General features: G+C 37.6%; 3 protein-coding genes across 5 annotated transcripts; 2 read left to right on the forward strand and 1 right to left on the reverse strand.

The window, feature by feature from the left end:
* Positions 1-850: 850 nt before the first annotated feature.
* On the reverse strand, positions 851-6,475 carry LOC131000193 (fatty acyl-CoA reductase 3-like). Of its 2 annotated transcripts, none has more exons than XM_057925976.1 (10): positions 6,290-6,475; positions 5,939-6,042; positions 4,271-4,473; positions 3,961-4,061; positions 3,619-3,811; positions 3,026-3,187; positions 2,492-2,573; positions 1,743-2,006; positions 1,504-1,631; positions 851-1,065 (listed from the first exon to the last, which is right to left on the reverse strand). In XM_057925976.1, the coding sequence occupies exons 1-10, from the start codon at positions 6,366-6,368 to the stop codon at positions 909-911; spliced, it is 1,473 nt and encodes a 490-aa protein (XP_057781959.1). In that variant the 5' UTR covers positions 6,369-6,475; the 3' UTR covers positions 851-908. The 2 variants fall into 2 exon arrangements, with proteins under 2 accessions (XP_057781959.1, XP_057781960.1); XM_057925977.1 differs by having other exon boundaries at positions 1,504-1,566; positions 6,290-6,383.
* LOC131000194 (uclacyanin-3-like) lies at positions 6,460-21,371 on the forward strand. Of its 2 annotated transcripts, XM_057925979.1 has the most exons (3): positions 6,460-6,481; positions 20,142-20,501; positions 20,777-21,371. In XM_057925979.1, exons 2-3 carry the CDS (start codon positions 20,339-20,341, stop codon positions 21,190-21,192), a joined length of 579 nt encoding a protein of 192 aa, XP_057781962.1. In that variant the 5' UTR covers positions 6,460-6,481; positions 20,142-20,338; the 3' UTR covers positions 21,193-21,371. The 2 variants fall into 2 exon arrangements, with proteins under 2 accessions (XP_057781962.1, XP_057781961.1); XM_057925978.1 differs by lacking the exon at positions 6,460-6,481 and having other exon boundaries at positions 20,098-20,501.
* LOC130997975 (uncharacterized) lies at positions 8,000-11,480 on the forward strand. Its single transcript, XM_057923413.1, has 5 exons — positions 8,000-9,103; positions 9,184-10,557; positions 10,629-10,724; positions 10,807-10,971; positions 11,055-11,480. The coding sequence occupies exons 1-5, from the start codon at positions 8,327-8,329 to the stop codon at positions 11,478-11,480; spliced, it is 2,838 nt and encodes a 945-aa protein (XP_057779396.1). The 5' UTR covers positions 8,000-8,326.
* Positions 21,372-27,987: the final 6,616 nt, after the last annotated feature.

Here is a 27,987-nt window from a genome sequence, read left to right on the forward strand (position 1 = left end):
TTTCCAATGATTTTTCTTAATCCTTGTGAAAATCCCAATCAGCCTATCCATATGGAACGGAGGGAGTATATGGAGTCGTACTCGTAACGGATATTCCCTCTCTAAATTAACCTCTTTCTTTTTGTAGTGAATAACAAACCAAAACATTAATACTATTAATTAATTAATTAATTAAGCTCTCCTTTCCCCCTCTATTCTCCCTCGATGTAAAATATTTTACTAATTAATTGCTTAAATCTATTTCTAGAATGTTTCTCTGATTTTGACAGTGATTAATATACTGCAAGTTGAGGTGCCTTTATAGATTAAAAAAACATACAATGAGCATTGACAAGAATTTGGTGGAGGGAATTGAAAAATAAAATATCCTGCGCTAGTTAGTAACGAGTAAGTTTTAATATTGGAACTGATGCATTACTCAATAAAAACAGAATTAATTTTGATTAATTTCAATTTTTTGGAAAAATAATAATTCCATTTGTTCTTTTTTAGGAAAATTGTTGATTTTACCAAATTGGGTACATAAATTATTTTTTCGAGTTAATAACTAAATGTTTGAATGATTATTCCAATAAATAGGTTATATAATTTTTTAAGCTTCAATTTAATTACTAAATATAAATTCAGAAGCTATTATATTATAATTATTATATAAGAAATATGATTCAAACGATGTATATATGTATGTATAGGGGCTATCCAAATGAAATAAAACCAAGTAATTACAAAATATATACCCAACGGCATGATCAATACAATTTAAAATCTGATCCATAACATTGAACATCAGTACCATAAAAACCTTGCCAAACTAGAAAAAAAAAAAAAAAAAAAAAAAGATAGAGCTAGCTTTTCACAACTTGAAGCTTCCAATCTTGAAAATCAGAATGCATGCAAATTAAGTATAATTATTTGAACACATATTTTACAATTCCAGGACCGTGAACGCTCATGAAGTAATCTTCCCAATCTATGATTTTTGGATCAAAATAAAACATATCACTCTCCTCGGTATTTCCTTCTGCCGCTGCTCTTCTTAGTTTTTCTGTGTTCATGTCGTCGAAACTGCATCCAAAAAAATAAAAATAAATAAATAATGTATTCATTTCACCAAATATAAGAGAATTTAAAATTCTTTAAGATCACCTTTTAAAAAAAATCTTTAAGACCACTATTTTAGGAGGTTTGCAAAAATTAAGAGACCAATTTTATTCGAAGAATTGCAGAATTATGCCAATTTTTATAAATTTCGGCATTCTTGTGACACATTTGGACCAAATTTGACGTATATAGGCCACATTTGTGCCTAAATATGGCCCCCAAAATAAATTGATTGGGCCCAAATGTGACTTACGTACGGATGCCAAAATTTAAAATAATTGACAATATTTCTGCAAGTCCAAAAAAATTTAAACTCAATATACGACAAAGTATATATTTATATACGTTGTCACACGCTGATTAATCAAATTAAACTTATAGAGATGAAGAAAAGGCACTTACTATCCTTTAAAGAACAAATACGGCCCATAGAGATCCACTAAACGCAACACGAACTTCATCTTTCTGCACATATCCATATACATGGCTTCAAAGTAATGGCAGCAAGCCGTGTTCACAATTTCTAGCCCCTAATTAATTATATATAACACCACTAATTAATATTGGAATTACTTGAAAGCATAGTATTATTTTATGATGTTGGGCAAGAAATAAATAATTAGGGTTAGGAATGAAGAGACCTTCAAAGGTAGCAAGTAGCGAATGGCTAAGTATCTTTGAAAACTCTCCATTGATTTCAATACTCTGACATTGCCAACTATCACAGGCCTTCCTTCCTTATTGATCCATGGATGCTTCTGGAAATATCTTTGGCCGTAGTCTTGCAGCGACGCGTTTTCAAGAGGGTTCGCCACAGAGGATCCGACGTGGTAGATCGTCGTCTGATTCGAGCCGGCTGCAGCCATGGCTACTATCATTGCATTCACCACCATGTCTGCAGGGATCTGCATTCATCTTTTTTTTTTTTAGAATTAACCTTTTTTTTTTTTTTTTTTCTCTTGAATTAAGGTTTTATGTAAAGGGATGTATAGTTTTGGGTTGAATGCAGAAAAGGGAAGAATGCAAGAAATTTGCATGGCAAGTGTATTGATTCATCACTTTTTTTTTTTTACCTTTTGAATAAATAGATTTATGGTGGGTTTATTTTGGTTGTATTCATTGAAAAATGATGGATAAGAAAAGATGAGAAAATATTATCATTTTCTCTCTCTCTCTTTTTTATCAAATGTTTATACACTGGAAAAAGAAAATAAGTGAAAATGAGCTGTCCGAGAAAATATTTCATCATGCTCGGAGAAAATTTTCTATCATAGTAAATATATGAAAACGTTGAAAAAAAAAATACGAAAATATATATTTTTCTCTTATTTTCTATCAAAGTAAACGCACCCTTAATCTTGGTACGTAATGTAAAAAAATGAGAACTCACCACATCAACTATGCTCTCGGGATCGCAAACGAAACATGTAATTTTGCCTTTGCCATATCCAACAGCTAAGCTGTCAATTGTTCTGTATATTGCATGAAGCAATGAAATCAAATAATTAAATATTGATTAGTACTCCCCCATCCCACAAATCTTGACACATTTAGTTTAAGTGAGTAGGTAATAAAGTATAAAAGTGATAAATTAAAAGACGGAAGGTGATAAAGTAGGAGAGAGAAAGAAATAAAGTGATAAAATAAGAGAGAGAAGGCGATAAAGTAGAAGAGAGAAGATAATAATTGTTACTTTAAAAACGTGGATAGTTCAAAAAAAATACGTGTCAAGATTCGTGAGACGGAGGGAGTAGTTAATTAGCATCAAATGAAGAATAGAAGGCAGCCATAATTTTGATTAGCTAGGGGCTAACTGCCACAATTATAAACACAACCTATCAATCTAAATTTGCAATTTTCTCAAACCTAATTAAAACATTAAAAGTTGTGCAAAAACTACAAATGTTTGGGTAGATAAAACAACCTGATGCCTTCAACCCAACCAGGGAAAGGTTCTTTGTAAGTAGTTGTGACAATGGTGGGTCGAATAATTACGACAGCCATTTCGTTTCTCAAATGCCCCAACAACATCTCCCCCATAGCCTTGGTGAAAACATATGTATTTGGCCATCCATATTTTCTTGCTCTGTTGCAATATATAATTTGTGTAGTAAGAAATTAATCTCTAACAAATTAAAATAGTATAAGAGGCACTCTCTCGTGCAACCAGTTGCACCGTGCAATTGGTTTCTGAGTGACACTACTTCAACATACAAATGACACTTGAAGATCTTCAAGTGCCATTTGTATGTTGAAGTAGTGTCATTCGGAAATGTTCAAGTGTCATTTTTCGAATAAAGTAGGGTCATTCTAGAAACCAATTGTACGGTGTAACCGGTCGCACATGAGTATTTGTACATAATATAATGTATGGCGGAGAACTCCTCTATTCTTTAATTAATATAATATGTACATATAGTAGTATATATTCCAAAATAACTAAATCAATTTTATTTTTTTAACTTATACTCCAAGAAAAAAAATATTAGTTATGATCAACATAAAAAAAAATATTACCTTTGAATTCCCAAATCCTTCATTTTGGATTTAATGATTTCGTGGGAGCAACCCTCAGCTTCAAGGGATTTTAAAGTATCGTCTATCAACTTCTTCTCGGCGTCGATGTCTAGTCCACGTGCTCCATTTAGGGTTTCCCCCATTTTGAAACCTCTTTCTAAAATCAATCCTCCCTTTTCTCCACTCACATAAGCTAAAAATACGAATCATTTAATTCCCTTTTAATCAATTTGGAAACAATAACCTAACTTATGATAAAATATTAAAATGTAGTACGGTGGTGACGTAACAATGCACTAGATAACGAAGTGCGGCTCAGTTGGTAAGACATTGTATACTAACCTGTCGATACGTGAAGCAACACTTTTAACTTGTCACATCTTTTAGCGAAATTCAAAACATGCTTAGCTCCCAGCGTATTTATTCCAATTGAAATATCATATCTGCCACCAAACAGAAAAACTGGCTAGGAATTTTCTTTTTCTTTTTTTCAAAAGGATTCATAGAATAAATATAGCCATATTAATTCATTAATTACTAAATTGCTAGACTGTTGATTAATTATAAAAACAATTAATTAATGATTTATTTATAAGGAAATGGGATGTAGAAATTAAGGACTAATAATGAAGTGAATTCTTGAAATATATACCTTTCATCAAAGTTGGTATTTGCAGCTAAATTGACAACGACATCAACTTCGTTAATCATTTCCTCTAACAACAATGAGTCTTGCACACCCAAATCCTCGCAGGTGATGTCTCCAGCCACAACTCTAACTTTTTGTGAAATTAAGGAATTTAAATTTCCACCATGCTTCTCTTTCAGAACCCTAAATAAATCCTTTGACATGATCTTCAACACAGAGAGAAAAAAAAAAACTTAATTATATATTCACGATCTTCATATTTTTTACGGGAACGCATGTATATATTTATATACGAATATTGATATTTTTCCTTTAATGATTGTGTTTTGATTGTAGAGTTTGATAAGACGAGATAATTTTAGTAAGATAGATATTTAATGACTTCGATCGTTTGGATTTTACGTCGTTAATCCAGAAAAATCAATGGATTTGAATTATATTATTGCTAGTGCATGCAGAGTTCGTATAGCATAATGTATTAACTAAATATTAAACACAAAGACAATATACAAACAAGAAATGGGACTACAAAGTTATTAATGGAGAAAACAATGTGATCAATTAAAGCTAATTGTTAGGTCCAGTATTTTCAAAAAATGGAGTATATGTTGCGAAATTTGAAAATGAAGACTACAACTTTTATTTTTTACATTTAATTATACTCCTATGTTGGCCGTGATGGAAGCTATATATAGTCCTCATTTTGATGTGTTAAATATGAGTGTAAATGTAAAAATTGGAAGATATAGTCCTCACTGGCGGAGCTAGGGGTGGGGCAGGGGGGTCACTGGGCCCCCCTGAGATTTTAAAAAATATTAGGATATTTTTGTAATTTTATATTAAAAATAAAAAATATATAATTTTATCAACATCATTATCTTGTTGAGCTATTTTATAATGTAATTGATATGTAAGCTTTCGAGTTAAGACATTTAGAATAAGTAAACATATAATTAATTTATACATATCATGTTTGGATTGGATTCTAGAGATTTATTTTTTGAATTTTATATTGAAAGTTACTTTGCCTTACAAAGTTTCATGGGATTTTGGAAAATAAAATCACGGACTATTTTGAATTTATAATTTTAATGTCTTTTTAGTTTGGCGAATTAAATCATTATTTTTTTCAAGTTTTGCAATTTTGTCCCCCAATTTTTTTCGATCGCTAGAGCGTCGAATTGGAGCTTACATGGATTAGTAAAGACGATGACATTTTTGTGAGGCCTAAACGACATCGTTTCGTACCATTTCAATTAAAAATTTCTCCAAATTAGAAAGAGATTGTATCTTGTATTTGCACTCTATATAATATTCAATATTTAGTAATTTTATTGCAAAATACATCGTAAAATGAATATGAGCTTGAAAATCTGTTAAAATGTGTTTTTTGTAATTTAAATAATATTATAATTGTGTTATTGATTCATTTATTTTTAATTTAATTTAATTTTTATTTTTTAATTTAATTATTAATTTTCTTTTAAAAAAAAAAATTGGACCCCCCTGAATCGAAAGTCTGGCTCCGCCCCTGATAGTCCTCATTCTTAAATTTGAAAAATCCAAACATAGTTTTCAATATATCAAAGTATACCAACAACTACAAAAAGATAGATTTATTAATTTGATATATATTCTATATTTCTATGTAACTACTTAATTAGAAGTTACCTGAGTGTGAAACCTTAACATAGCTGAGTTTGAGTCTGGAGCCCTCAAGAGAAGATAAAGCTTCTTCACATTCGGTTGTACTCTCAGAATCTTCTCAATAAAAACTACACCAATACATGTATCCAAAACTCAATTCTATTATATATAATTCACCTCTGTAAAAATGCAAATATGTACATAAATGATACTCCATTTTCTTGTGAATGCAAATTAGTGGCTGCAATTTTTTCGTATATTACATATTTCATCTCCAAAAGAAAGAAAAGCAGCTAGCTAGTGTTACTTTGCACTCAAATTGTTTAATTTGTACACAATTTTGATATATATATATTCGAGAAATAAAATTCATACCCTTTGCAAGAAAGCCAGCTGCCCCAGTTACTAGAATAGACCTTCCCTCCATGAACTCAAGAATACTGCCCACCTCCATTTCACAACTACTAATATGAGAGAGAGAGAGAGAGAGGTGGTAAACTGTGAAACACACACACACACACACACATATATATATATATATATAAGAGTGCACGCAATTATTTAAGAGTAGATTAATTTGTGCTGGTAATTAAGCGTTGACATCGATTCTCTCTCACACACGTCTCTACACTATTCTTGTTTATAATTCGTATTTTATTTGTTTCTCCTCCTAGGTATACGCATTATGCAATTTTTGAACTCTCTCTAACCATGATATATAAGGCATTACATGTGATATTTCAATAACGTATATATGTGCATATATATATATATATATATATACTTAAATAAATGCGTACGTGACTCGATATGTCATTTTAATAATGTAAATATGTGCATATACTTTAATAAAATAATAGGAAAAAATTAAAGAAGTCAGTTGGCAGGCCTCGTCCTAGCTATTGATTGCGGACAAGTCAACCGTCCAATTAATTCTATATTTATTAATTGTGGTACCACGTTGTTCATGTTTTTTTTTAATAAATTACATAAATAAATAAAGAAAATTAACGTTTGTTTTTTTATAGTTGATTTTTTAAAGTTATTTTAAAAAAAAATCACAACCTTTTTTTGTGAGATTAACAATTGTTGTTTGGTGTTATTTTTTGTTTTGATTTTTTTTAAGGGGCCGGAGTTTTTAAATACCAAAAATTAAAAAAGATAACTCTTTTAGCCTCAACTTAAAAACAACTCTTTTGTATACCAAAATCAGTTAAAAGACTAAAATACCCTTACATTATATCATTAAAGAAAAGCAAAAAAAAAAAAAAAAAAGAGAGAAGTCATCGGCCCCTCCTCTCTCCTCCCTCCACCCCCAAATTCAAATTCTCTCTCTCTCTCCCAACTCACGACACGCTCACGACCGGCGCCACCACACGATCGAATTCCAGTCACGACGTCGAGATGGGCGACCGCGACCGGAACGACGACGACTCGGTGTCGGCGACAAGCTCCGAAGAGGAGGAGCGTCTCGCACATCCTACTCCTCCGGTGAGTGAGCCCTAATTTTCGCCCAATTTTGCCTCCCTTGAAAAATTGGAGCCTAAATTCATTGTTAAATGCATGTATATGTGTTATAATGCTTTGAGAATCATGTTTAGTTGGTAAATAGCTAGAGTTTGTTGAGATTTGTTGAAAACAACTTGAGAATTTTGGTGTTTTTTGTGAATTTTTCGGCTGAAATTGGGGGAAAGATCGTGGATGGACACGACGGGGGTTGGGGCAGGGTGGGCACGACGACAGGGGCCTGAGGCGGGGTGGGCACGAAGGGGGCTTGTGGCGGGGTAGGCACGACGTGGGTCTCGTCGTCGGATTCACGATGGCAGGCTCCCCATCGTGGGCACGATGGCGCCGTCGAGGTCACGACGATGGCCCACGATGGCGTCCATCGTGGTCACGACGGGGGCTTGGGGCGGGGTGGGCACGACGGGGGTTTGGGGCGGGGTAGGCACGACGGGGGTCTCGTCGTCGGATTCACGATGGCAGGCTCCCCATCGTGGGCACGATGGCGCCGTCGAGGTCACGACGATGGCCCACGATGGCGTCCATCGTGGTCACGACGGGGGCTTGGGGCGGGGTGGGCACGACGGGGGTTTGGGGCGGGGTAGGCACGACGGGGGTCTCGTCGTCGGATTCACGATGGCAGGCTCCCCATCGTGGGCACGATGGCGCCGTCGAGGTCACGACGATGGCCCACGATGGCGTCCATCGTGGTCACGACGGGAGCCTCCCATCGTGATCTCGACAGTCCGCCTACCCCGCTTCGTTTTTTTTTTTTTTTTTATTGTTGTATTATTTGTTTCAAATACATGATTATCTTTCTAATTTGTTTTTAATACATTGATTTTGTAGATTAATTGTGATTGGAAAAGGCCTACATTGATCTACGTGACCCGTGGAGTTAATCTTTATATGAGGACCGATATATTGAAGGAGGTCAAGAATGTTTTACTTGATAAAGGCGGTCCGTTGGCTCTAGAGAGATTTAAAGAAGGCGTAGTAGGACGGTTGATTGATATCAAGAGAAACCATAGTGCAAGTAATGCTCTACATCACTTGCTAGCTCGTCAATTGAAAGGTAGCGATATACCATGTGACGAGTCTTGGTTTCAAGTTGGTGGACAGACCATTCGATTTAGGCCGACGGAGTATGCCCTTGTCACGGGACTTCACTTTGGCAACAGTGATTTTGATCCATATGCAAAACACAAGCCTCCACGGAATGGTATATTCAATCGATTCTTCAATGGTGTATCCACGAAGGTGCATGTGTTGCGCAAGAGATTCAATGAGAAGAGCCTTGGCAAGGATGTGGAAGACTATTTGAAGGCTGCCAATCTTTTGGTGTACTATCTATTCCTCCTATGTCGGGATAATCCAGTGATCGAGGATTGGGCATGGACATTAGTTGAGGATTTTGAGCGTTGGGATGCCTTTCCATGGGGCTCATACACGTATGGCGCATTGTCTTACTACATAGACACTGTTGGGATTGCCCCGGACCAAGCTGAAAAAGATTACCACTTTTATGGTCCGGTTTGGGCCTTACAAATTTGGTCGTACGAGGCCGTTCCAGATTTGGGAAGCCAATGTGGCTTTCGAGAGCGCGAGGAGATATTGCCTCGTTGTTTGAGATGGAGCACTCGACAGATGAGGAAGATTGATTTTGCAACTTTTTTAGAGAAGCGGGTACGTTTTATCTTTTTATTATATAATTTTTTATATTAAAATTCGAATTCTAATATTGTGCATGTTATATTGTTTTGTAGCGGCCGGTATATCCTGTGTTGGAAGCTACATCTAGTGAGTTAGATGAGTACTATATGATGAGCTTCGACAATGGGGATATGTTTGATGTTCGTTTCGAGGCTCCTGTACGCGTTGCCTCAAGATATGAGACAACATTGAAGGCGCCTGTACAGAAAGCACGACGCGGGACGAAGCGCCCCCGACAGAGCACTCCACTTCTCACTCCAACAGAGGGGGGAGAGAGAGCTAGAGTGTGTTGTGTGCACGGACGGCCTTGCCCAGACAACGAAGGGGGCACTGACAGGGGGCATGATATCGAGGACAGATTGAGGGCAGTTATCGATGATAGATTGAGGGCAGTTTTGACTGATGATTCTGATACAGGCTTTCTTGCTGTATTGAGAGCAGTTATCGATGACAGATTGAGGGCAGTTTCCGGCCGGAGGCGTTCTAGGAGTCCTCCACTCTTCCGGGAAGAGGATGTTATCTCCCACCACTCTCAGAGTCGCTCCCGCCAGCCACAGCCTCAGCATGTCGCTGCCGATGAGGCCTTTTCTTTGCAGCCTCAGCACGTCCCCACCGAGGTCGGTACTTCTTTGCAGCCTCAGCATGCCCCCACCGAGGAGGCTATTGTTTTTCAGCCTCAGGACATACCCATCGAGGAGGTTACTGCTTTTCAGCCTCAGCACATACCCACCGAGACCAGTGCTTCTTGGGAGCCTCAGCACGTCCCCAACGAGGCCGGTACTCCTTTGCAGCCCCAGCATGCCCCCGCCGATGAGGCTATTGTTTTTCAGCCTCAGGACATACCCATCGAGGAGGTTACTGCTTTTCAGCCTCAGCACATACCCACCGAGACCAGTGCTTCTTGGGAGCCTCAGCACGTCCCCAACGAGGCCGGTACTCCTTTGCAGCCCCAGCATGCCCCCGCCGATGAGGCTACTGCTTTGCAACAGTTTACCAACCTCTTCAAGTCTGTGGTACCTGTGTCGCACTCTCCTATCAAGGGAGCCTCTTACCAGACCTATATCCCATATGATAAGGTTTGTACCTTACATTCTCCTGACAAGGCCAAGAAAGCGTCTAAGCCACATGATAAGGTACAAACATCTGAGCCTAGTGTTGATTTGGATGATCTCGAGGAGTTTGGGGAGGATGAGGATGAGGACACGGGCGATAAGAGTTTGGGGCCTCGAGAGCGTAGACCGTCTGCTGCTATTCGGACTCCTTTTAAGGGTCAAAGTCCGTCTACTGCTGAGGTATTGAGGACTCAGTACAGAAAATTCAGAATTAGTGGACCTAATTCCATTGCAGTTGTGACTGCGACAGAAGCTCCTTTAAATCAAGAGTTCTTCGATGATCTTGAGAATACTGACATGGACTTCACCCAAGATGTAAGTTTTAATTCATAATTTGTATTGTGTTATGTACATCCTTAACTAACCTCAAAGTTTATGCTTCACAGGTCATAGACCAATACGTGCTTTTTATTCGGACACGTCTTGGGATAGCCAAAGAAAAAAACATGTCTACTACTTTAGTCATCGGCACTGATTTTTATGTAAGTTTTACTATGATCCTTCATTTGTGATTCTTGTTTTCCTATCATTATTATTGAACTTGTATCTTGCAACTTTTTGTAGGTTGTATTGCATGCCGAGCTTACCCGACTGCATCCAAAGGATCCCAATTTTAAGAAGGTGAAGGGAAAGCCAACATATCCCAAATGGACTTTACCTGAAGGACTCGAACGCTTGGTTAAAGGGCTAGATACGACAAATTCAACTCCGTGGTGGAATGTAGATTTTGTAAGTATAGTATACTAGTGTAATTTGCATTTGGTATTCTTATTGGTTTATTAAACTATAAGTTATATTTTTTTTTTCAACAGATTGTTGCAATTTGTCTTGTGGGCAAAAATCACTGGGTCACTGTGCGAATTCGACTTGTTGATTGGAAGGTCGAGTTGTATGACTCATTGTCACACCTGTTTGATGAAGGCAAGGCTTCTGTGCGCGACGATGAGATGAAGCCCATTACTCGTCTCATGCCTCGTCTATTAGAGCTCTCCGGTTATTGGGAGAACACAACTCGGATAAAGAGAGAAGACGAGATGGAGCTTCGTAAGATGCCGAGTAGTGCCCAGTTCGCCCAGGTCGACAACCACAGTTGCGGCCCTTTCGCTTGCATGTATCTTGATCGTTTAGTTGCCACTCCTGACAAAAAGCTGAGACATTCGGAACAAATCAACGAAAAATATATCAAGAAGTATAGGTGGATTGTAGGATCTAGAATATTTTGTCTCACTCAAATTTGAAACATATTGAGACTTATTTTGAGATTTATTGAGACATATTTCATGTTATTTGCTTTTAATTTGGTATGTTGTTCACTTTTTGATGTTGATTTTTGTATATTGCCATCGTATGTTGTTGGTAATGGTGGCTACCGTGAAGGTGAGATGGGCTGCCGTGATCACGATGGGGGCTTCCCATCGTGAGCACGATGGGAAGCTCCCATCGTGTCCTGCAATCCCGTCGTCACCGTCCCGTCGTGTCCTTCCCGTCCGTCGTGTCCTTCCCTCCCGTCGTGACCCTCCCGTCGTGTCCTTACCATCGTGTTCTTCCCTCCCGTCGTGACCCTCCCGTCGTGTCCTTCCCATCGTGTCCTGCCCTCCCGTCGTGTTCCACTTCCCCTGCCCAAACGACCGTGCCCACGACGGCCACCTTCGTGTCCAACCATCGTGCCCACGATCGTGCAGACACGATGGCCATCGTGGGCAACCATCGTGATCACGATGGTTGGACACGAAGGTTGCCACGATCGTGCCCACGATGTCTTACTCACGACTATGGCCACGATGGCTTGTGGTAGTCATCGTGTGGTTATTAAAATCATTCAATTTCGAATTTAAATACGATTACTGACTTGTTTAGTGTATTATATTATGTTTAAAATCATATTTTATCACTCAACCTTTGTTTCTAATCAAAATTAAACTATCTGAGGTTATATACATTGAGATCTACAAATATCTAGTTTGAAAATACTTATAAGATTTCATAGAATGTATTATTTGATAACACATTTTACACAAACAATATAATTATGTGTTTTACGATAAAATTTTCAATAAACTATGTATTAAAATGTTTTTTAGAAGATATATATTATGTTGAATGTTAAATAATCGAATATAACATCATAAATTTCAAGAAATAAACATCACACGATAAAAAAATGTCGTGGCCACGTTCGTGGCCGACCTTCGTGCCCACGATCGTGCACACGATGTATTACTCACGACCATGGACACGATGGTTGTGGTAGTCATCGTGTGGTTATTAAAATCATTCAATTTCGAATTTAAATACGATTATTGACTTGTTAGTGTATTATATTATGTTTAAAATCATATTTTATCACTCAACCTTTGTTTCTAATCAAAATTAAACTATTTGAGGTTATATACATTGAGATCTACAAAATATCTAGTTTGAAAATACTTATAAGATTTCATAGAATGTATTATAGTTTGATAACACATTTTACACAAACAATAGAATTATGCTAACACGATCGGCATTCATTATGCTAACACACCATACATTCTTTATTCCAATCCTACCAACAATTCTAAAATAATTTAATCATCCTCTTCAATATAAAAAATTCCACGGAGCAAGAAAAACATCGGTTCTCCGTGCCACTGGTACGCAAGATAGCCTCTATCAGCCTACAACAAAAAAGGTTTACTTAACATTATGTGAAATTATAGAAATTAGTATATGTAATACAATGTTTGTATCATACCGCACTATACGCCTGCAACTGTTCGACGCTGATTTCCATTGTGTTATGCATGGGATCCCATTTCACACTGGGATCCTCAAGGAGGTTTCCAAATTTGAAAAATCGGTCCCTCAACTGGTTTATTTTAGCCTGGTAAAAATTAAGCTGGTGATGTATATCAAATTCACAGTTCATACCTTCACAAAGTCTGCGTTGTCGACCATCTTGCAGATGTTCGGGATTGCCATCCCACTGTCCGCAATCGACCATCTTCAATAGCCTTGTGAGAAATTTGTACTCTATTTGAGCCGTCCACTTGTAATCACCCCTATCGGCGGGGTACCACATCTCACGTTGAAGGAAATCTATGGTATTGAGATAATTCATTTTGTAACAAAACGAAGTTATGAAATTAACTCAAAATGCTTTGTGATATGAGACCTCCTCATCCCCTCATCCCTTAAATAGAGTACGAGAATGAGTTATATACAATTGCACCCGTGACTTTCGAGTTGTCATTCCAAAAAATTATACACTATTGCACTCGTGAGTGGCATGGGTCCCTTGCCATCGTGGACCACGATCGTGCCCACGATCGTGTCCATCGTGCTCACGATGGCACGATCGTGGGGTCATGCCGTGAACACGATGGTGCTCCACGATGGCAGCGACCATGTCCACGATCTTTGACGCCGTGAAATCGTACACTTTATTCGAAAAACATGTGGGACATAATTGATTCGTCTCATTAATTATGCTTTCCCGTGTGTTTGAACACATTTTCCAAAAAATGCACCCGTGACTAGTTGTCATTCAAAATAGTTAAACACTATTGCGCCCGTGACCACCATGGGCACACATGGATTGCCATCGTGGGCCACGATCGTGCCCACGATCGTGTCCATCGTGTCCCACGATGGTACGATCGTGGCCCACGATCGTGTGCACGATGGTACGATCGTGCCCACGATCGTGTCCCTCGTGCCCACGATGGCTACCATCGTGCCTACAATGATCACGGTTGCATAGTATTACTCTCTATTTAATGGGATCAAACCCCCACTCCTCATATCACTAAACCTTTTAAGTTATTTTCATAACTTTTTTTTTCCGCACAAAATGAATTATCTAAACACTCTAGATTGGCTTCAACGTGAAATGTGGTTCACCGATGATCCAAGGAACGAATGGACCCAGGATATGGAGTATTACTTCTTACTAAAGCTGATGAGGATGGTTGACAATGAGGTTTGGGATGGTAGTCCACAGCATTTGGAAATCGACCGCGCTCGTCGCCTTACTGAAAAAATGAATACCTACTTTGATGTGAATCATAGTAGACATTTTTACGCCGTTAAGATTCACACGCTGAGGTCCCGATATCTTTTATTTCGGCAACTCATTAAGGATGAAAATGTGAAATGGGATCCTTTGCATAACGACATTCGAATAAGCGACGAGGACTTTACCTACTTATGTTCGGTATGATTTCTCTATTATTGTATTACATATCGTTATTTCTAATAAGTTTACATAATTTTAAGTAAAACGTTTTTGCTTTTTGTTGTTGTAGGTTGATCAAAGGTATGCTGCGTACCGATTCCACGGAGACCCGTTTTTTTTCTTACTCCGTGGAGTTTTTTATCGTCAGGACGATTAAATCTTTTTAGTTGTAGATTGATGTTTGTTTGTGTTGTTTTTGTTGTTGTAAATTGATGTTTTTGTTGTTGTAAATTGTAATGATAATAAATGTCGTTTTAATATGCCTTACTCACGGAGACCCAATGAATGTCACGATGACAGATTCGTGACAAAACCGTGATCAGGATGGCAGCCTCCCATCGTGATCACGATGGCAGCTCCCATCGTGATCACGGTGGGAGGCTCCTATCGTGATCACGATGGCCACCTCCCATCGTGATCACGATGGGAGGCTGCCATCGTGATCACGGCAGACTGTGTTAAAAACACCAACATCCACTATCAAAAACTCAATTGATACAAAAAACGGATTAAATTCAAACTAAATGAACATTAAAATAGATATTGGACACAAAGTTCCTTCTAAGAAGTGACAAAAAGTTTAACAACTTACATTTATTCACGGAGGGGCATTGGACATGCTCTAATATCATGACCCTCTTCTCCACAATTGCTACATCTTTTTTTCTTCCGACGTCTCTGGGTCGGTTGTGCTTCCTCCGTATCATGAGATGGTTCATCTGTGGCATGAGAAGGATCCTGAGAAGTTTCCTCAAACTCTGCTTCTTGAAATGGAACATTCAAATCCACCCCACCCACAGGGATAGATATTGTGCATTTTTTTCTATTGTGTCCCGTTCCATTACACCTAGAGCACACTTGACGCCGTCGTGAGGGTAGTCCTTCAACTGTTGACCGAGTACGACTCATCTTTGGACGCCCAGACTGACGTAGAGTCTCCGGATCGGGTGGACTACAATAGATTGATAAGACATCTCCTGGCACATTCCATTCACTCGGATGTGGTATTGGACTAACATGTTCGGCATAAGTTTGTGTCAACTCATATTGTTTGAAATATTTGTGTACGAAATCGTACACATTCAAACCATTGCCCGCCCACCTAATAAAACAATATAATTTCGGCTTAAAAACAAATTAAAATGTAATTAAAAAGTAAATAAATTTTACATACCTTATAGCGGCAACCGCATGCTTGCATGGAATTTTATCCTCATCAAACTCTCGACACTCACAAGTCCAATTCTGAAGATCGACTTGATATTGTTGATCATCCTCTTCAACTTTATACACAAGTCCGGTGGTGGCTCGAACAGTAAGAGAGAGACTTGCTTGCACAGAATTAGATAGCTTGTTGAACGTAGACACCGTTAACACATGATCTCTCGATTCAGACGATGTACGTCGCTCGTCAAACCAATCCTCCAAAAGTGTGCGAAACGATTCAAGTAAAGAGCACACTGGTAAACGCCTAGCCCACCACAACCGAGAGTTAAACGATTCCGCTGCATTAGACGTCATAAATCCATAGCGTTGCACCGAACACTTTGACCTAGCCCACCTCTCCGGTCCAATTTGAGAAAGTCGTCGGTGAGCTCCATCCGGACTAGCGTCGTGCAGCAATGAAAAAAATTTTTCGAACACTTCGTGACGATAAGAATATGCTGCTTCATAGAAGACCGTGGCCACTGTCTTCCCATAGGGCGTTAGATTCTTCAACAGATGGTGATAACACAGTCCATGGAATGCATTTGGATACACGGCTTGAACTGCATTCCGAATGCTTTTATGTTGGTCACTCACAATTAATAAATCTTCTGGAGGATTGTAACACCGCCGTAGATTGTAGAGAAAATAAGTCCACGACTCATCGTTCTCTATTGGTCCGAGGCCAATTGCTAGAGGAAACACTTGATCGTTCCCATCCTTTGTCACAGCAACAAATAACACTCCTCTGTTCTTTCCCTTCAAGTGGGTTCCGTCTATTACAATCACCGGTCGAAGATACTGCTCAAAAGCCCGAATACTTTGCCCGAGGGCAACAAACATGTGGCAGAACACTCCCTCACGAGTCGTCTGCAAATCATAAACAGTCCCTGGATTACGTTGTTTCAATAGATAAAGATACGATGGAAGCCTCACATATGACATATTGAAGTCACCATACGTTCTCTCTATCGCCTGCTGCCTAGTTCTGACTGCGAAGCAATATAGCATTTGAACGCCATACTTACTACGCATCTCAGCAATCATCTCCTTTGGCCTCAAAACAACCTTCTCATCGATTAATTTTTTGGCAAAATAATATGCAGCCACCTCGCCACTCACAGACCGTGCTGTAGTAACACGATTCAAATCCGCCTGACATGTGTGATCCAATGTCAACTTAGTAATTCTCCAAAGAGTTGCAGCCTCTACTGCACATAATCTAAAAGTGCAGTTCTTCCTACCACTCTTGCATATGTACACTGCACGAGAATCTGTAGAACGATCGGTTGCAAACTCTAGATAGTGCTCCAAATGATAAATTCCTATAGCTATCCTCAACTCTACTTTGGATCGAAATATGGCCCCTACCTCGAGCAGTCCGTAGGCTATTGGATGATACTCTTCCCACCCCAACTGTAATATACTTTCAATGTGCGGAAATGGAATATCCCAATCGCGCGAGCCATGTTCATGCTCAACATAGCTTGCAGTCTGATAATCCGATGAAAAATGTCGCAACTCATTGCGACGATCTTCCACATCGTCTTCAGATGTAGACTCTGCTTCATCTTCCTCATAATCCTCATCGAATACCTCTTCATCATCTTCCTCATGATACGGCATTCTTTGATCATGATGTACAGCCGAGGTACATCCTCTCATAGTGTTGCGGCTCACATTACTATCGGGGCCGGAAGAACCGCCTTTCTCAATCACATAAACTTCTGGATCCTCTCTAGGATCTGCTAACCATCGAAGCAACTCCATATCTCCCCTCAATAGAACTTTTGCTTTAATACCATTGATGTTTGTGACGTACCATAACGTATATTCGGTCTCATTTCGATATCCCAAACCCTCTCTAATAAGATCCACGAGGTTAGCACGATTAATTGTACCGGAATCGATATACGCAACAAAGAATTCCCCATCTATATATGTTGATCGCTCCCAACGACCGCCATGATGTATCATAATACGTCGCCCCGACATCTGAAATTAACAAAATGTAATATAAACAGTCAGAAAACCATTAAAAGTACCTTAAAACATGGACTGTCAACCCCACGATCGCAGCACACCATCATGATCACGATGGCACTCACGATCGTGGACACGATCGTGGCCACGATCGTGGACACGATCGTGGCCAGGATCGTGAGTGCCATCGTGATGACGATGGTGTGCTTCGAATATGTGGGCTAAACCCTAAACCCTAATAACATGACGTCGAAACATAAACTCTAATGTGTGACCTATTTGAAACAAAATAAACAATATTCATGATCAACATATATACTTCCATGAGATCAAAACGTTCAAACAACGAAACAATCATAAAAGCCGTTTTTAGAATGTTTTTTCACGTTTTTTTTTTCATATTTCATGCTTGTGAGTAGTAGACGGAGGAACAAAACATACATACCTTTATATGAAGCGAGATGAACGAAGGAACGTCGCCTCTTGTTGTTTTCTTCTTCCTTTATGGTTGATCTTTGGATTTCTTTGATTAGGGTTTAGGTTTTAATTCGTGGTTCTTTTTGTTTCGTTCTTTGGTTTTAATTCGTGGTTTTGGATTTCTTTCGTTCTTACAACAACTACAAGCTTCCACAATTATTATCACCAACAACCTCTTCATCACAAAAGTTATTCCTAGTCTCAACTGAAAAGATTCACCAAATCTGCACTTCATTAATGACATTCCGGAGTTCACGGCGTCGTGACCACGTTCGAGCCATTTATCGTGAGCGTCCATCGTCCCCTCGGCCCGTCGTGGCCATCGTCCCCTCGGCCCGTCGTGGCCATCGTGCCCACGGGCAATTGGCCTCGACCGTCGTGGGCACGACTGCGCGCTCGCGGGGTGGGCACGTCGGGGGCCTCGTCGTTCGGCGTGGGCACGATGGGGGCGTCGTCCGAGGTGAACACGATGGACGGGGTGGGCACGATGGCTCGCGTGCCCACGATGGGCACGATGGTCGTGTCCACCATCGTGCCCACGTTGGACACGACAGTCGTGTCCACGATCGTCGCCATCGTGTCCGCCATCGTGGACACGGGTTTGACTTTGGCTTCAAGTGGTGGGCACCGTAAGGGGTATTTTAGTCCTTTCACAGATTTTGGTATACAAAAGAGTTAGTTTTAAAGAGGAGCTAAAAAAGTTATCTTTTTTATTTTTTGGTATTTGTTGATTAGTTTCCTCTTTTTTTAATAATATTAACGCTCGATTTCCGATCGTTACATTTTATGTTTCGGTCGTTAAAACATGATTTATATTTAGCAATCAATGAACTATTATCGTAAAATATATTTCAGTCATTAAAACATGTTTTATAATTCGGTCCTTGGCTTACTATCATGAAATATATTTATGAGTCTCTGAGTACTCCAACAATTTTATGCCACTCGATATCGGGTAGAAATTTTTTGATCGTTGAGTTTTATATTTAGATGGTTAAAACATGATTTATATTTAGCTAGCAAGGAACTATTATCGTAAAATTGGGTTGACCCATGACCCATGATTTATATTATCGCATGAATCAAGATACATATATACTCCATGGACCACAACCATACTTTGCATCAAATTGGGCCACAACACTGCACAACAATGTTATGTACATAATTTTGATATATATATATTCGAGAAATAAAATTCATACTCTTTGCAAAGAAAGCCAGCTGGCCCAGTTGCTAAAATAGACCTGCCCTCCATGAACTGAAGAGTACGGCCCACCTCCATTGCACAACAACTAATGAGGGAGAGAAAGAGAGGAGCTGATTGTTAAAATATGACCGTAATTATTAGTGTTTTTTAAAAAGAAAATTAGAGTATATGTTACGGAATTTGAATATGAGAATTTTCATTTTAATATTTACACTCCTATTTCACATATCAAAATGAGAATATAGCTTCCATTAATTCCTGAAATAGGAGTGTAAATTTAAAAAATGGAAACTATAGTCCTCATTTTCAAATTCCATAACATATTGTAATCTTTCTGAAAACGCTGAAAGTTACGGTCCTATTTCAACAATTAGCTCAGAGAGAGAGAGAGAGAGAGAGAGAGAGAACCGGGGCGATAAGCTGTGGGAGATATATAGAGAGAGGTTATAAAAATCACTAAATAAAATAAAATACGGAGAACGATTTTCAGTCATTCAATGATTAAGATCTATGGTGGATGCTTCATTTTGGGGAATGAGTGCAACACCTGAGTTCGAATGTTGATGGAAACAAAAAATTTATTTTTTCAAATATAGTAAATTTATCAGCATATATATTAAATTTTACGGCAGATACAGTAATTTTAATGATTTTTCACGTTCTTACAACAATTGTAGTTCATACTATATATTGTTAAGTTATAATTATATATGATTAGATTATAATTATAGTTATATATATGGTTAGTTTAATATATATGTATATAATGAAGTTGTTTTAGTGCACGCAATTAATTATTGAGAGTAGATTAATTTGTGCTGTTAATTAAGCGTTGACATTGATTCTCTCACACATTTCTACACTTCGTATTTTATTTGTTTCACCTAACGCTCTCTGTCCATATATATAAGTTGCATTTCCATCAGCTTATACCCCATTTGAGCTTCGGAAACAGTATTATTCAGCCTATACTTATATATAAAGGAAGTAAAATTATAGTCAAAATGAAAATGAGCAGAGGCATTGCCTTCCTCTTCGTGCTTCTGATATCTCCGGCGGCATACGGCCAGACGACGCACATCGTCGGCGACTCCGCCGGTTGGGACAGCACCGTCAACTACGTCAACTGGGCTAGGGGCAAAACTTTTGCCGTTGGTGACTCCCTAGGTATGTTAAATATTCAATATTCGTGCGCGTGTCTTGGCCTAGCGGTAGGAGATTAATGTCCAAGACCTGAGGTCCCACGTTTGAGTCTTCCGTCGCACGGTCTTTAAATTTCTTTATTTACGTATGTAATTTATCAAAAAAAAATTAATATTTATGTACGTGTGTTGGCCAAGTGGGAAGGGATGCTTAAGGCCAAAGATCTTGGGTTCGAGTCCCGTAATTTTTATGTGATAAATGAAAGATGAAAAATACCTAAATCGCATTTTGGTTTTCAGTGTTCAACTATGGTTTCAGTCACGCCGTGGACGAAGTAAGAGAAGGCGACTACAGCAGCTGCAACACCGCTAACGCCATCAGCTCCGACAGCAGCAGCCCAACCACCATCCCCCTCACCGCCGCCGGCACCCGCTACTTCCTCTGCCCCAGGTCCAACCACTGCGACCAGGGCCAGAAGCTCACTGTCACCGTCGTCGCCGCCGCCACCACCCCATCACCGCCCACTACTCCATCACCGCCCGCTACTCCATCGCCGCCGTCGCCAGACGGCGACACCCCGTCACCACCTACATCAACCACACCGTCTTCCCCACCGCCACCGGCGGGCAGCACCGCCGCTACTGTGGGCGGTGGGAAGAGCTTGGTGGTTTGGTCGTGGGTTGTTGTGGGAGCCATGTTGGGAGTCATGGGCTAAGGCAAGAGGCAGTGCTGTTTGTAATTTTTCTTTTTCTTTTTTTAAACATTTTTTTTTGGGTTAAGGTTATATTTTAGTAATGTGGTGAGTTTGTGAGACCATCTTTGATGCTGTTTCTATTGTTATTATCACCATTAATATTTCTCGCTTCAATAAACAGACCATGCCATTAATATTAATATTTCTTGTTATAGCGCATTGCTTAGCTAAAGCAGCGAGAGATGTAACTACTGTTCATGTTTGAAATGAACATACGTCGTTTGTGGAGGGTCATCTCCATGTTCCATGTTCGTGCGATTAATAATATCTCTCATTTTCTCAAAAAAAAAAGAAAAAAAAATTTGACCCAGTTAAAGAATCTTATAGGATCCTTATTAAGGAGTTAATTAACATAATAAATGGATTAAAAAGTAGATTAGTATGACGCGGACAAAGTGAAAGAATAGTCAAACGTTTGAATTTGTAACTAAGTATAGCTGGTACAGGAATTCTAAACTTAAAAATATATTAATATTCCAAAACCCACTAACTTACTTTACTGCATGCAATTGCAAATTAAATTGACATATTTTATCTGAATTCTGATATAACATCATATATACTCGTGATTTAGAAAATGTAAAAAAATAATTTATGATACTTTTACTATACAACATGCTAAAATTTGTGAAATCTATTTATCTGAATTCTAATATAACATCATACTCGTGAATGGAATTGAGATTTAGTGTATCATATTTGATCTTTCATTTTCAATTTTTTTTAATTTCAATTTTATATACTTTATTTAATTTCTGATTATTAACCTAATGTTTATTTCATTTAATTAGGATATATAATTATTTTTTTATCATTTAATTAACTAATAGATAATAGATTGATAAATTCAAAATTATACTATAATTTTAAAAAAAATAATTTATGAAATAAAAATTAAGTATAATTCATAATATTAATAATTTTGTTATTGGTGTTTAATGAAACCAACACCTAAAACTACACGATGAAGCAGTAAACTATACCTATTGGAACTGATCGGAAAGAGCGAAGTAGAATGATCGGAAACTGAATACGAGAGAGAAAAATGACTGTTGTATTAAAAATATGAGATAGCGTAAGTAATAATACACGAGCTCGGGCCCTATTTATAGATTTACAAGCGGAGGGGCAAAATAGTAAAATCGTCTTCGGTGCATGCATCTTGCGTGATGGAAGGGTACAATAGTAATTTCGATAATACGCGGGAGATCTTCCCGCGCGTTCATTGGCTCCTCTGATGGAAATGTCTTCTCTGGCGAAGGCGTCTTCTCTGGTGATATTGACATCTCTGGCGTGACGGACTCCTCTGGTAAACACGTCTTCTCTGGCAAGGGCATCTCCTTTGGCGGTAATGATTTCTCTGATGAAGTTGACTTTTCTGATGACGATGACTTCCCTGACGATGGTGACTTTTCCAGCGTGGATGATTTCTCTGGAGGAGAGGGCTCCTCTGTCAAGAATGACTTCTCTGGTGAGTATGACTCCTCTGGCTAGAGTTATTCCTCTGATGGGTGAAACCCTTCTGGTATAAATGATTCTTCTGACCCATACGGCTCCTCTGATGAGAGTGGTTCCTCTGATTTGTACTCTCTCCCTACTCTGCATATATTGCTCCTCACCAGTTATAACAAATATTATTAAAATAATAGATATAAGAATGAAATATAGTGGCAACATAAAATTATGGAATATTGAATCTCATCCAGATCAAGCGTGGACGGCTTCTACGTATTTATATAATAAACACATAATCTCGATTATGTAGGATCATATAGGTTCCTATAAGATCGATTAATTATAACAACAAATAAAAAAAAATAAAAAAAAATCTTTTGATTCTAATGACTTTCCCCGCTAATTTGACAGATAAGAACTAAAGAATAGCCAACATATGAACTTTAATTTAATTGAGATTTGGTTAAGGTTTGGTAATGTCATTGACCAATAGGTGTCCAATGCTCCACTTTGTATCCACTAATGACACTAAAGTACTACATAAATAAAGAAAAAAATAGAGAAATTTGAAAAGGGGAGATTAATTAATCATAACATTGATAATGTATACCTGCTTCAGAAGTATTTATTTGATAAAGTCAACAAATGGAAATAATTTCCTAAACTACAATGACATATATGACCAAGAAAAATTGCCATGTCAATCTACACATATATGATATAGTACTTTAAAATATATTAGGTGTATATTAAAACTCGAACTTGTTAACAAATAGATAATTAGATGGTGGGAATAATTAAATTTATTTTTTCTCGTCATGCGAATGGATCAAAACAGAATTAGGTGGGCATTGTATTTGAATGTGTATTAAAAATATATCTTCAAAGATTCTGACAATATTTACCCAATCTTGCAAGAGACTGTGACATGACTTGGCTTCGCTAGTTTTAAAAAAGATTAATTACATCTAAATTATTAAACTTTCAATAAATTCTTATCTTCTTGCACATGAATTTTAAAATTTTTATTAAAATTACTCAAATATTTTTTTTTTCTTCTCATTTTACATATTTGCCCATTTTTCCAGTGAAAACTTTTGGCCTGAAACAATGTCATTTCCATCCAACTATACAATACGGCATCAGTTAGTTTTTTTCCATATTTATGTTAAGCACGGATATTAATGCAGAGCGAGTATATTTATGTCATGCTACCAGAATAAAAAAAGGGTAAATATGCAAAATGAGAGAAAAAATGGTTCAATAATTTTAATGAAGATTTTAAAATTCGTAAGCAAAATTAAAATTTGTTGAAAATTTAATAATTTATATGCAGTTGCTAGCAACATTAGGTTTTACAAACAATGTACGTGCTAATTCATTGATTAGAGTCAGTTACTTCGTTCGATCCTAAAATTGCTCTAACTTACTAAATTGAGAAAAAATTGCATGGATGAATTACATCTAAGTTTTGTTGTGAAAGTTTATTTATTGGTCATTTAAATTACACAAAGAATATATTTTGTGAGGTCGGTGTGGAGGTGCCAGATGGCATCTTCTGATTGGATTTGAGGCTTGCAGCGGAGGCCCATTTTTGAACAACCTTGAGACATTCAAACAATTTGTAACAGATTAGGTAAATAATAACCTTAAAAAAACAATGAATTTTGTATGTTGCATATATACACCACCCATTGCTCATTTCTCCCTATAAAATAAATAATGTTTTATTTAGCATTTGATAAAACATTCATGCGATCTTGATTCAAGTACCTTATTAAACACCTAAACATTGTGATAATTGTATTATCTTATATATCGAAAACTGTTTATATAAAATTAAGCCAGATCAAATTATCTTAGTATAATTTATTTGGCCAGCTGATTTCTGAAAATGAGGTAGATCTAATAAAGATGCTCTAATGTAATAAAAAAATTATTTTCCATGGGCCTAACTAAATGGGAATGAAAGAATTACTTTAATCATTACTATAAAGAGAGAAACAAAAATGAATGCTGTGTATAGGATCACACTATCACTAATTAATTAACAAAATATAGAAAAAAAAAGGTATGGGCTTCAATAGTAATAAATATTTCGGTCCATCTCAAGGGTCCAGAATTCTGCTCAACACTAAATAAGGCCCAACAGTAAAATCATTAGGAATGAGTGAATCTATTAACCCTTATTTTTCTTAGTTTCCTAATTTAAGAAAATAATAATTATATTGCAAAATGTACTATTTTAACCCAGTAGCCTCTATATTAAATTAATAATGTGTATATATTTTTTAATATTGGACTATTTCAGAAAATTAAAGACTGTATAAAAAGTATCACCCATTGGCCACTAAAAATTCAACATTTTTAGTTGACCCAAACTTGAAATTAATAAAATCCTAAGAATATATATAGATCAAAAGCCCAACATTTTAATTCCATGCAAATTTTTCATTTCTAAAAATCTATAGGCGTTTACTTTGAAGGATAAATTTATCCATGAAAAATGATGGAAAACACAAATTTATGCCTTTAAATATTTTCTTCATTTTCCAACATTTGACACAAAAAAGAGATGCTCACCATTTTTCCTTCCTTATTTTCACCTCAAGGATGGATAATATTATCCCTCCATTTTGGTGTGATAATATTATCCATTCTTGAAGTGAAAATAAGGAAGAAAAAATGGTGAGCATCTCTGTTTGTGTCAAATGTTGGAAAAGGAATGAGACATTTAAAGACATAAATTTGTGTTATCCATGATTTTCCATGGATAAATTTATCCATCAAAGTTTTGAAGTAGCCAAAATGAAACATAAAACACAATTTATGGCCACTCATTGAAAAAAACATAAAATTTGGCCATTTTTATTGATTTCGGACGTTTTTGCCCTTAATGAGGCGGACTAGGTGGGATCAGGCACGCGGGTCGCGTGCCGGATCGGGTTAGACACTTATGGCACTATTAGTGCTAGGGGTGGGAAGATAGGGTTCGGGTATAGGGTACCCGATTACCCGACCCAAAAAAATCGGATATCAGGTACCCTATACCCGAAAAATTAGGGACCGGGTTTGGGATCAGGTATTTAGGGTGGAAAAAAATCGGGTATCGAGTTATACCCGAAATACCTGAATTTTTAATTATATACATTTTAAAATTATTTAATTAATTTAATTAAAAAAACTGAAATCAAATTTGACTTTAAAATCGGGTATTTCGGGTACCCTAATACCCTATTAAGCTAAATCGGGAAATTCGGGTACCCTAGTACCCTAATTCACAGTTTGACTTTGAAAAATACAATTTTGACCTAGTAATTTAGGGTCCCCGAATACCCGTGTCGGGTACCCGATTTTTTAATCGGGTATAGGGTTTTAGGCTTATTCTGGATCAGGTACCCGATCCCGACCCGATTCCCAGCCCTAATTAGTGTCATAAGTGCCAAGAGAAATAAAAAAAATTAACCAACGTCGTGGAGGTTACACAATCCACGGCTTGTGGCCCCAGCGGCATGTGACTAGCGAACTCGCAGACGTAGCTTTAACGTAGTATATAAATTTCAAATTTGAATCTAACAACAATTTAATTAATCTTTATATTTTTTAATCAATTTTTTTGATTAATTTTTAGGGTAGAGAGATTCCCCGTAGAGATCCTTTGCGGACTCTGTTCAATTGATATTGGTCAAATTTTCTATCTTCAAACAATGTAGAGTCTTGGGAGAGGCAGTGGAACAAGCACGTTGCCGTTAGCCGACAGGAGGGCTATGAGTACTTCTACAGCGCAGTTAGACTTTTCATGTAGGAGGGACTGAATCAACTTTTTTTATGTTAGTAAATTAATCTCTTTTTTTTTGTATTTATAGTGTTTTATTTCGACATGATATTATGTGTCCAATGGGTCAGACGTCGTGGATGTTTCACAATCCACGGCCTGTGTCCCTAGCAGCATGTGACTAGCCAAACTCGCAAACGTAGCTTTAACGTAGTATATAAATTTCAAATTTGAATCTAACTATAATTTATTTTTTGTTTAGTTTTTAGGGTGGAGAGATTTCCCGTGGAGATCCTTTGCGGACTCTGTTGAATTGATATTGGCCAAATTTTCTATCTTCAAACAATGTAGTCTGTTGAATTGATATTGGCCAAATTTTCTATCTTCAAACAATGTAGACTTTTGGCAGAGGCAGTGGAACAAGCACGACGCCGTTAACTGACAAGAGGACTATGAGTACTTCTACAGTGTCGTTTCCTGCAGGCGGGACTGAATCGCTATTTTTTTTATGTTAGTAAATTAATCTCTCTTATTTTGTATTTATAATGTTTCATTTCGACATGATATTATGTGTCCAATGGGACCGACGTCGTGGATGTTTCACAATCCACGGCCTAGCGGCATGTGACTAGTCGAACTCGGAGACGTAGCTTGCCTAGCGGCATGTGACTAGTCGAACTCGGAGACGTAGCTTTAACGTGGTATATAAATTTCAAATTTGAATGTTATTATAATTTAATTATTCTTCATATTTTTTCAATTAAATTTTTTGTTTAATTTTTAGGGTAGGGAGATTCCCCGTGGAGATCCTTTGCGGACTCTGTTGAATAGATATTGGCCAAATCTGCTATCTTCAAACAATGTAGACTTTTGGCAGAAGCAGTGGAACAAGCACGGTGCCGTTAGCCGACAGAAGGGCTATGAGTACTTCCACTGCGCCGTTAGACTTTTCATGCAGGCGGGACTGAATCGCTACTTTTTTTATGTTGCTAAATTAATTTTTTTTTGTATTTATATTGTTTCATTTCGACATGATATTATGTGTCAAATGGGACCGACGTCGTGGATGTTTCATAATCCACAGCCTGTGGCCTCAGCGGCATGTGACTAGCTGAACTCGAAGACGTAGCTTTAACGTAGTATATAAATTTCAAATTTGAATCTAACTATAATTTAATTATTCTTTATATTTTTTTAATTAAATTTTTTATTTAATTTTTAGGGTAGATAGATTACCCGTGGAGATGGTTTGCGGACTCTGTTGAATTGATATTGGCCAAATTTTATATCTTCAAACAATGTAGACTTTTGGGAGAGGTAGTGGAACAAGCACGGTGCCGTTAGCCGACTGGAGGGCTATGAGTACTTCTAAAGCTCTGTTAGACTTTTCATGCAAAAGGGACTGAATCGCTACTTTTTTTTATGTTAGTAAATTAATCTTTTTTTTTTTGTATTTATAGTGTTTTATTTGACATGATATTATGTGTCCAATGGGACCGACGTCGTGGATGTTTCACAATCCACGG

Source organism: Salvia miltiorrhiza, chromosome 8 (assembly GCF_028751815.1).
Source record: "Salvia miltiorrhiza cultivar Shanhuang (shh) chromosome 8, IMPLAD_Smil_shh, whole genome shotgun sequence".
Lineage (NCBI taxonomy): Eukaryota > Viridiplantae > Streptophyta > Magnoliopsida > Lamiales > Lamiaceae > Salvia > Salvia miltiorrhiza.

Excerpts from the sequence above, each read along its gene's own strand:
- LOC130997975 (XM_057923413.1), top strand. The coding sequence starts at position 8,327 with ATGAGGACCGATATATTGAAGGAGGTCAAGAATGTTTTACTTGATAAA. Across the intron at positions 10,725-10,806 it reads TCATCGGCACTGATTTTTAT|GTTGTATTGCATGCCGAGCT; the intron begins GTAAGTTTTACT and ends AACTTTTTGTAG. Across the intron at positions 10,972-11,054 it reads CGTGGTGGAATGTAGATTTT|ATTGTTGCAATTTGTCTTGT; the intron begins GTAAGTATAGTA and ends TTTTTTCAACAG.
- LOC131000193 (XM_057925976.1), bottom strand. The coding sequence starts at position 6,368 with ATGGAGGTGGGCAGTATTCTTGAGTTCATGGAGGGAAGGTCTATTCTA. Across the intron at positions 4,474-5,938 it reads TGTTAAGGTTTCACACTCAG|ATCATGTCAAAGGATTTATT; the intron begins GTAACTTCTAAT and ends TCTGTGTTGAAG. Across the intron at positions 3,188-3,618 it reads AAGGATTTGGGAATTCAAAG|AGCAAGAAAATATGGATGGC; the intron begins GTAATATTTTTT and ends ATATTGCAACAG.
- LOC131000194 (XM_057925979.1), top strand. The coding sequence starts at position 20,339 with ATGAAAATGAGCAGAGGCATTGCCTTCCTCTTCGTGCTTCTGATATCT. Across the intron at positions 20,502-20,776 it reads TGCCGTTGGTGACTCCCTAG|TGTTCAACTATGGTTTCAGT; the intron begins GTATGTTAAATA and ends TTTGGTTTTCAG.